Source organism: Drosophila hydei, unplaced genomic scaffold, assembly GCF_003285905.1.
Source record: "Drosophila hydei strain 15085-1641.00,03,60 unplaced genomic scaffold, DhydRS2 tig00000060-arrow-pilon, whole genome shotgun sequence".
Classification (NCBI taxonomy): domain Eukaryota; kingdom Metazoa; phylum Arthropoda; class Insecta; order Diptera; family Drosophilidae; genus Drosophila; species Drosophila hydei.
Window position 1 is genome coordinate 4,186,930 of NW_022045656.1, and position 10,588 is coordinate 4,197,517.

The following is a 10,588-nucleotide window of genomic DNA, read 5'->3' on the forward strand; positions in this document are numbered from 1 at the left end:
ACACGCCCACAAACATCCACATACACAGATACACACACACGCACACACACCCACACACATACAAACACACACATTTGAGCAATGTGCTGCCTGCATCTGAAGAACTTTAAATGCGCGATTCGTGTGCCCGCCCAGCGGTCAGCAAATACATTGCCCAAGTGCCACAAGAGCTAAAAAGGCAGCAACTGCTTTCACTCAAAGCTTAACAGCAGCAGCTGGACTTACTCAAGCACAACAACAACAGCAACAGCGACAGCTGTAACAGCGCCACTTCATAGATATTCACAGCGACTCACGCACACACACACACACACACACACACACAAACGATCCCACATACAACTACTCGCACTCGAGCGACATGCCACGCCCACTGGTGGTCAGCCTTCTCTGGCTGCTGCTGCTGCTGGGCGGGCCGTCGGCATTGGCGCAGCGGCCGCTGCTGAATCACACCTTCAACTCGCTGCCAATGTCGCAGCATCAGAGCAACAGCTACAATAACTACAACAGCAACAACAACTATCAGGGTCCGGGCAAGCAGCTGCGCAATGGACGGCTGCACGAACAGCCGCAGCCGTTGCCGCTGCCCACGCTGCCGGGCCTGGCGCAGCCCGTCCACGTCTATGATGATTACGAGGGTGAGGCCAGTGCAGGTACTTTTGGCTCGCGCCCGCCGCCCGGTAGTCGGCGCGATACGCGACGCCGTCAGAATCTCTCGCATGTGGGCGCTGGTGGCTTGCCGCGGCCCGAGCGCGGCAATGGGCAGCGCGGCATCGAGTCGCTGCGCAAGGAGCTGATGAAGCCCTCAGTGGGCGGTCCGGGAGGTGGCATCAGCGGCAAGAGCACCGGCTATGCCTCCTACTCGGCCACCTCGTCCATTGGCAAGATCGATGGCTTAGGTGGCGTAGGCTCGGCCGATCGCTACGGAGAGCGACTGCGTCAGCCCAGCGGCGCAGCCGCCATGACAGCTGGACCCTATTCGACACGCATACCGCCGCTGTATGCGGGCATGGACAGTCAGCCGATGCGTTCGTATCCACGCAAGAACTCCATTAGTGAGCTGCTCAAGCTAAAGAAGAGCTTCAACCAGGCGGATGAGCCAGTGCGCAGCGTCACTGATGGAAATATGGATGGCGACACCGATGGGGATGTGGATCAAATCGATCCCATACAACAGATCAAGGAACGCATACGGGACACAGCACCCAAGCCGGTAAGTTGAGGAGGAAGGCCCACTCATAATCTATTCCAATTTAACTGTTCCTTCTTCTATAGAATACCTATGCACCACATACGGAGTCCACGCCCTCGACAGAAATCGAAGATTTGCTGGGCGTCAAGTGCAACTTTGAAACGCCGTGCGCCTGGGAATGGACCGAACATCTGCCCGATGGCTTCCAGGTGATCAGCGGCACAGAGCTGGCCAAGAAGAACATGACTGGCCTGCTGCCAGGTCCTGTGGCGGACAGCATAGACGATGCCAATGGTCACTTTCTGTACGCCCGAGTGCAGCCGAGCACCCGGCAGCTGAACCTCACGTCGCCCTCGTTTAGCACCACGTTGGAGAGATGCTTCTTGGAGGTCTATATGCATCAGAGCGACATGAGTCACGGACTGTCACGTGTGGTCGTGGAGCCGCTGCATCCGCAAGAGAGCAGCTGGGTGCCGGCCGAGATTCAGGGCGACAATTTTCGCCAGTGGACACACAAATTGTTCCGGCTCGGTCGCATCTCGCGCGACTTTCGCATCAAGTTCGAAGTTGTGCCCGAGCTGAAGCAGGGCCAGAAGGCGCATGTGGCATTGGATAATCTGCGCATGGTCAACTGTTTCCCAGAGGGCACCAAGTCGGAGAAGTGCAGCACCTCCCAGGTCAAGTGCATGATGAACAAAGTGCCCGTTTGTATACCCTTGCCACGCATTTGCGATATTACGCGCGACTGCGACGATGCCGAAGACGAGCTGCAGTCATGTGGTAAGTAGACACGCTCGATTAATTCATTATCGCCCAGCGGGTTCAATAGTTCAAGCTCTGTTATCTCTCAGACAAGATACCATACGGGGGCCGCTGCGACTTCGAGGATGATTGGTGCGGTTGGCGCGACTCGGGCAAAACAACTTTGACCTGGTCACGGCACACTGGCTCCTCGCCCACCCACGACACCGGACCGGATGGCGATCACACGCAGCAGCATCTGCTGAACACCACTGGCGGCTACTACATGCTCGTCAACATGAACCAGCACATCAACAACTCTGATAAGAGCTCTATAATTGGTTTTGCCAGCAATGCCATCATGCTCAGCAAGACCTTCAATCCGCCGCCGTCGGTGCATGGCAACTCGGACTCGCCCTATCGCAACTCGTGCGTGGTTCGCTTCTATATACATCAGTTTGGCAAGAATCCGGGCAGCATTAATCTGTCCGTTGTCGAAATGAAGGAGAAGGAGAACATAACCACCACGCTCTGGTGGAGCAGCAAGAACCAGGGCAGCGACTGGCTGCGCGCCGAGTACGTGCTGCCCAACATTACGGCCAAGTAGGTTGAAGCGCTCCACGTCTTTGGGATGTCACAGTTTATATTTGCATGCTCTTCCTACAGATACTATCTACAATTTGAAGCACGCATGGGCATGCGCATCTTTTCTGATGTGGCCGTCGATGACTTTTCTCTCAGCCCCGAATGCTTTGGTCTCAACATACCCGAGGAACATCTAAATGGATATAACTATTGGGACGTCAGGCACAATCTGAAGAGTCCTGCGCATCACGACTTTGAACATACAAACTGTAAGTAGGAAATCTGTTTATAAAGTTATCATTCTAAAAGAACTCCATTGAAAATGTGATAAGAGTAATAAAATCAGAGGGAGATATATTAGTCTATTAGTGGTCAAGTTGGCAATAAGCTAACAAGAAGATCATAGATTCAGGATGCTGATGTTATTAGTCACATACGCCTGAAGCAATAGGCTTGGTATGACATGATATGACATGATATGACATGATATGACATGATATGACATGATATGACATGAAATGACATGATATGGCATGATTTGACATTATATGACATGACATGATATGACATGATATGACATTATGTGACATTATATCACATGATGTGACATGATATGACATGATATGACATGATATGACATGATATGACATGATACAATATGATATGACATGAGACATGATGGCATGATATGACATGATATGACATGATATGACATGATATGGCATGATATGACATGATATGACATGATATGACATGATATGACATGATATGACATGATATGCTATGATATGACATGATATGACATTATATGACATGATATGATATTATATGACATGACATGACATGATATGACATGCTTGGAAATATATTTTCCTTTAAGTAAGTTCGCTGACACTAATTAATGCTTCCTTTTATTACCCCCTACAGACTTAGAGTTAACAACATGCGATACGAGAGGTATGATAGGACCTACACAAGCCCAATGTGAAGCCGCCTACAAGGAGCAAAACCAAAGCCATGTGTTGCGCGAAGTGCATGTCGTGGAGGATCAGAGCACCTACAAAGGCATGCAGAAGTGGAAGGTGCCCAACGAGGGTCACTACACGTAAGTTGCTCAAGTCCATGCCGATCTCGCAGCGTCTAATTGCAATTGTTTCCTTTACAGCATCATTGCCAAAGGCGCCAGTGGAGGCCTGGGCTCGGGTGGCGTGGGCAGCTCGCGTGGTTCGGTGGCTGTGGCAGTGCTGGAGCTGCTCAAAAACGAGGAGCTGTACTTCCTGATTGGCCAGCAGGGCGAGAATGCCTGCATTAAATCCATGAGCGTGCACAAGGAAGCTGGCTGCGGCACAGAGCACGAGCTGGATTTGGGCCAATACAGCTTCCGCTCCAAGCAGGACATGGTGAAGAACATTTACATTGAGAATGGCGCCGGTGGTGGGGGCGGTGGATCCTTTGTCTTTTTGCTCAACCAAGCCAAGAACGAGGCGGTGCCGCTATTGGTGGCCGGCGGCGGCGGTGGCCTTGGCATTGGCCAATACATAGACGAAGACTTTCAGCACGGCCAAAAGGCGAAGCCTTTGCAGGCGCCCGAGAGCGGACAGATCAATGGCGAGCCGCTGAACAAGAAGACTGCCGGGCCCGGCGGTGGCTGGCGCGCCAAAGAGGATCAGGCACTGAGTCCCACCTACGGTGCTGCATTGCTGCAAGGTGGGCGTGGTGGTCATTCCTGCTACGTAGAACTGGCTGACAATGGCACCACGGTCCACAGACACGGCCAGGGTGGATTTGGTGGCGGCGGCGGTGGCTGCAACACCGGTGGTGGCGGTGGCGGTTATGCGGGCGGCGATGTCTACCTCAACGAGTCGAATGGAGAGGGCGGCAGCTCCTACATCAGCAGCAGCCGCAGCCTGCGGGATGCCAGTGAGATCTTTGCGGGCGCCAGCAGCGGCTCAGGTGCCATCATTATCATTCCTGCCATTGAGGGTTGCGGCTGTGACTATCGCTGCGTGGCTTTGGATGAGTTTAGGTCCAAAGTGCGTTGCATATGCCCGGATGGCTGGAGTCTGAAGCGTGACAACAACACGGCCTGCGAGCGACAGGAGGAGGCCGGCAAGTCATCCTTCCAGTATCTGGTCTCCATTCTAATGGTCTCCCTGGCCGTGCTCTTCATCTGCATTGCGGCACTCATCTTTATGCTGTGTAAGTTGAAGCAGGGTATTCCCGATGGACAACTTCATTAATTTAACTCGATATTTTCTGTTCTAGACAATCGCTATCAACGGAAAAAACAGGCTAAGCTGCGACACAAGATGCTCGTTGAGCAGGATCTGCAGCTGAGTCGCTTGCGTCATAATATAGATGACTCCAATCTGAATAACTTCAATCCCAACTATGGCTGCGATGGCATACTTAATGGCCACATCGATGTCAACAGCCTGCCACAGGTGGCACGCGAGAGCTTGCAGTTGGTCAAGTGAGTCTACTTCTCATTCCTGGCAATTCACATAGCTAATCCTAATGCTTTTCCCACTTAGTGCATTGGGCAAGGGCGCTTTCGGCGAGGTTTACCTGGCGCTCTACCGCCATCGCGACGGCGATGCTGTGGAAATGCCTGTGGCTGTAAAGACGCTACGTGAGGATCCCAAGCGCGAGAAGGAGGAGGATTTCCTCAAGGAGGCTGCCATAATGGCCAAGTTCAATCACCCGAACATGGTGCATCTCATTGGCGTCTGCTTCGATCGTCAGCCCTACTATATAGTACTCGAGCTGCTCGCCGGCGGCGATCTGCAAAAGTTTCTCCGCGAGAATCGCAATACACCGGAAAGACCCTCATTGCTGACCATGAAGGATCTGCTGTTCTGTGCTTTGGATGTAGCCAAGGGCTGTCGGTATATGGAGAGCAAGCGGTTCATTCACCGTGATATAGCCGCGCGTAATTGTCTGCTGAGCAGCAAAGGTCCAGGTCGCGTCGTCAAGATTGCTGACTTTGGCATGTCCCGGGACATATACAGATCGGACTATTATCGCAAGGGCGGAAAGGCGATGCTGCCCATTAAGTGGATGCCACCGGAAGCTTTTCTCGATGGCATCTTCACTTCGAAAACGGATGTCTGGTCATTTGGTATACTGCTCTGGGAGGTGTTCAGCTTGGGCCGCTCGCCCTATCCCGGCCAACATAATACGCAGGTCATGGAGCTGGTGGTGCGTGGTGGACGTCTCGGCTCGCCCACAGAGTGCCCCGTGTCCATATACAAGATCATGGCCGACTGCTGGAATCCCACGCCCGAGGACCGACCCACTTTCACCAGCCTGTTGGAGCATTTAACCGCTTGCACCCAAGACGCGAGCATCATGAATGCGCCGCTGCCCAATATACTCGGACCCACGGCCGCGGAGCGTGACGAAACGGTAATACGGCCGCCGAATGGCGAAGAGTTCTGTCTAGCCGTGCCGGACTACCTGGTGCCGCTGCCTGGCAACGGCGTGCCGCATGCACCCGGCGCAGCAGGCTCCTATGCGCCGACTGCACAGCGTCAGCAAAACGCATGCACGCCGCCAGCTGTTACCTCGCCTGCCGCACCCAAGCCCGCGTTGCCGGAGCAGATGGAGGGAGCTGGAGCACTCGGCGGTGATTGCTGGGAGACCTCGTTTATTTTACCCAATTCAAAGAGCGATCAGCCGTTGCTTAGCGCCGGAGCGATCACAACCATGGCCAGCGGTGATTCGCAGCGAAATCTGCAATCGTCCGCTGTGGCATCCGCCATAGCCACACCAATTCTGCGATCGCCCACGCATAGCGACGAGGCGAAGCTGATTAGCTTGGATACGCCGCAACCGACGCCGACGACCATACAGCCGCCGCTGTCCTTCGCCTCCCAGCTAGATGGGATTACGCTAGATCCGGCAGCTTTGAGCAAGAGCCTGGCCAACGGTGGTGCAGCAACTGCGGCAGCAGTTGCCGCCGCCAATGGCAGCGCCAAGCAGTCCTATGCCAATGTGCAGGTGCAGCTGAAGGGCGAACAGGAGCGTGAGTGCGCCAAGCTGAATGGCAGCCTGCCCACGGGCAATGGGGCGATCATCAATGGGGAGTCGGCGGCAGTCGTAACGGTAAATGATACGCCCTTCACCATACAGGGCTACACAGAGCGGTACAAGGACAACAACAATCATTCCGAAATCAGTTGTTAGAGCAAATCTAAGCATGGCACGAGAAGTTTTCGTAAACAGCAAAGGCTTTGAGCTTTCGATAAATCACTTATCGATAAATTGTTGCAACGTATCTTGTTTTTTGGGACCCCGGTCCACTCACAATTTGTTTGAGAACTTAAAACGCATAACGAATATTTAAAAAAAACACTCGAGTGAGACGTTCACAAAATTGAATTGTAATTTATAATTAAAACTTTGTGTGCGTAAAGCACACACATAATTGCAAATGAAAAGAGAAACAGAAACAAATTATAAGAATTAGTTGGAAATTAGTTTTAGTTTTAGTTTAGCTTAGTTTTTGTAAGCCGTTAGTTTTGCCAATTGCAAGAGGTTGTATATAAGTATGTATTTATCTTGGTTTTGCTGCGATTATTCACTTCTTTTTTTATACACTTATTATTAGTTTAATTTTGTAAGCTGATGACTGAAATGCTAAACAATATTCCTAAAACAACAAATTTGCTTATATTTTATATGAATACTCCAGACAACCACAACAAAAACAACAACAAGAAAATGTACCAACGCATATAGTCATTTATTAATTTATTTTAGCTATTTTTATTTTAGTTTTAAAATAAAAAATGCAACGTAGTCCATATACAAACAGCGAGCATATATATAATATTTTTTTTTTTATTATTTTATAGTATTTTTGTTGTTGCTTAATTTTTGTTTTTTATTTGATTTTGTTTTGTGTTTGACCTGTAAATAAAAGCTTCCGTCGTAGCATATGAACTTACGTATTTTATATCTAAGCTAACTGTAGCATGTAAAATATATATACACATAAAAAAATATTGAGTAAAAAGGAAAATAGAAAAAAAAAACTACAATTTACAGGGTGATTTTTATGAAAATTCAGTTGTATGTTTGAAAAACGAAAATTAGCATAAAATTACGAGAAAACAAAAAAGATGTTTTCTTTTTTTTATATTTTTCAATTTATGTTGAGCGCCATATTTCATTTAAGAGATAAAAAATAAGAAAACATTAAATGGTTAATGACAAATTTTTGTAAAATAGTTTCAAGTTTTGCGTTGGCCAAGCAAAAGCGAGCAGTAACTCGCATTTGTTTAAATATTTAACAAGCAAAAAAAATATTATTGAAAAAATGTTGTTTCTGCGTGTGTTAAATTGCAAAGGTCGAAGCTCGTGGGCCGAGCAGAGGTGATTATTCAAATTTTTACATTTAGTTCAGACGAAACAAACAAGCTTTAAATTATATAATTTTTATAAAAATATATATACACAATGACATAAAATATACAAAATGAAAAAAAAAAAACAAGCAAAAAAAAAAGAAATTAAAATGAATACATATTTATATTAAACAAGGAACAACAAACAAAAACTCGAAAAAAATTATACAATACACACAAATAAAAACACAAAATTAAAAGTTTATGAAATGAAATTCAATGGACGCTAAAAATATTAACGAAAACATTTAATTTATATGATGTATATGTATATTAAATGTAAGCATATTCAATGTGTGTTTAGGGCATATATGTATGCATATATATATATAGATATATATGTATATGTATATATATATATGTATATGCATATATCCATAACGAATGATAATATAATGTATATGTATATGTTTTGCTTATGTACAAGTACATTTATATGCGCATACATCTATATATACATACATATATATATATAAATATATATATATATATATATATATATATATAAAATAACTATATATGTATGAGAAACTAAAACAAAATAATGCTGAATACGCAAAAATGACAAACATAATAATCGAGTATGTAAATTACATAGGTCTAACATCCGACGAAACCAAAAAAAGAATGTGTACAAATAAAAATTAAAAGAAAAAAGTAATAATTATATAAATATGCAACACATTAATTCACAGAAAACAAAAACAACAAAAAAATGGAAAAGAAAAAGAAAATATGCTTCAAATATATCTCAAACATTCACAGCTAACAATTTAGAATCTAACTTTAAAACTTACTTTTTGCTCAAGAAGGAGATCGCAAACAGTTTGTTTTGCATTAGTTCATTGCGATTTGCAATGAAGAGACAGAGACAGAGAGAGAGAGATGAAAAGTACATATAATAATGATGTATATCACACGGAGAGATGAACATTTATACTACATACTTACTTATATGTGTATCTATTATGGTTGTGCCGAGGCATGTAAGGGCGTTCCCCAAATACAAATACATACCTACGAAAAAAAACTTATATATGCGTAAAATATAAGCGAAATTCTCGTACTCAAGCTAAATAGAGTTTAACATTTTTCACCATCTTTTCGTTACGTTTTTCAAAAGTATCGTTTCCATTTTGTATTGTATTGTATAGAGGTTGTAGTGGATGGGTCGAAATTGCATTGCATCAAGATCGCTCGAATGGTATACCATTGATAGCTCCTCCATTGCCAGCCTACGTTCCCTTAGTTTTTGATATCTCCACATCGTAACCTGACAAACTACTCACCTTGTGTACCTAAAGTCCAGAACCTGACAAGAGTTACTTACATAAATACATATTTATCACAAATACCATACCATATACCATATACCATATACCATATTTAAATGTTGGCGCGCAGTTCTTGATCTATTCAAAACTCATTTTTAGTTTAGTTGCAGACCATCCACTGCTGCCCAAAATAAATCGAGAGATTTATGATTTCAAATGCATATATACATATATATATATATATATATATGATATATGTATATATTGCCGCCAACCAATATCAGTAGTTTTGGATACACTTCATTGCTCCACAATAAAATGTCGCAACGAAAATTTATAAAACAAATATATATACAAGAAATACTTAAAAAAAAAACAAATAATGATATAAGTATATAAAAACAATAAATAGTATTTTTTATATACTTAAAAATGGGATAAAGATAAAAGAAAACAGTTGAAATTATAAAAACCAAATAAAATTAAAGGTACAGGCGTAGACCTAGCTCTAGCTATATAAATATTAAATATAATAAAGTAAAATTGAAGGTTTTCATTTAAATCGTAAATTATTTTGTTACATTTAAAGCAAAACAAAAACAAATGATAATGTTGATGATGAAGAAGAAACAGCAACGTAAAGACTAGAAAAAATAAAACATTTTGTAAGCAAAAATGTGAGTTTAGATCGTGAGGCAGAGTTAAGGAAAAGTGTGCTAATAATATATAATATATGACAATTATATATGGAAATTGTTAAATGCGGTCGGTGCAGGGGCGCTTGAAGGAGACAAATTGATGATCGAGAGTTAAACTAAAATAAACTAAAAGTAAAAAGCGCTTAAGCATACAACAAAAGTCCATTTAGTATTTACTACATATTAAACGATTCACAGGCAAAGCACATTCATAACCAAACAAAATAAAACACATTTAAGAAAATGAAAGTTTTGCTGAACAAATTCTCAACTGTAGCTCTCACAATATTTTCGAAATATAACTAAATGTGCTGATTTATGATTTCCTTCGAGACACTTTCAAAGTAAAAATACAAAATAACAAGAAAAAACCAAGAAGTCAAGAAACCAAAAATATATATTGTAAACCACCTTTTCTCAAATACTCTACATGTCTCAATATCAAGCCCCTGTGAACAAGTTTGTGTGCAATTTAATTGGAAACACAAGCCGAATTTCAATACATTTGTATGAATCATTAATTTGTCCTTGTTTTGTCTGAACGATGCGAACTAAAAAGTGTTTAACCGCTCTTTTAATTCCACAATCACAACATCTGACAAACAAACCTCTAAAAGACAAAAAAACAAAAAAGCAAAAAAAAAAAAACAAAAATTAATATATATAAATATATATGATATTGCGAAA

General features: G+C 43.9%; 1 protein-coding gene across 1 annotated transcript; it reads left to right on the forward strand.

Annotated features, from left to right (window-relative positions):
• Positions 1 to 31: 31 nt before the first annotated feature.
• Positions 32 to 6,991, forward strand: LOC111593842 (ALK tyrosine kinase receptor). The gene is made up of 8 exons (XM_023306891.2): positions 32 to 1,213; positions 1,276 to 1,972; positions 2,044 to 2,536; positions 2,600 to 2,787; positions 3,446 to 3,623; positions 3,684 to 4,717; positions 4,784 to 4,991; positions 5,053 to 6,991. The coding sequence occupies exons 1-8, from the start codon at positions 362 to 364 to the stop codon at positions 6,704 to 6,706; spliced, it is 5,304 nt and encodes a 1,767-aa protein (XP_023162659.2). The 5' UTR covers positions 32 to 361; the 3' UTR covers positions 6,707 to 6,991.
• Positions 6,992 to 10,588: the final 3,597 nt, after the last annotated feature.

Excerpts from the sequence above, each read along its gene's own strand:
- LOC111593842 (XM_023306891.2), top strand. The coding sequence starts at position 362 with ATGCCACGCCCACTGGTGGTCAGCCTTCTCTGGCTGCTGCTGCTGCTG. Across the intron at positions 2,788-3,445 it reads CGACTTTGAACATACAAACT|ACTTAGAGTTAACAACATGC; the intron begins GTAAGTAGGAAA and ends TACCCCCTACAG. Across the intron at positions 3,624-3,683 it reads CCCAACGAGGGTCACTACAC|CATCATTGCCAAAGGCGCCA; the intron begins GTAAGTTGCTCA and ends TTTCCTTTACAG.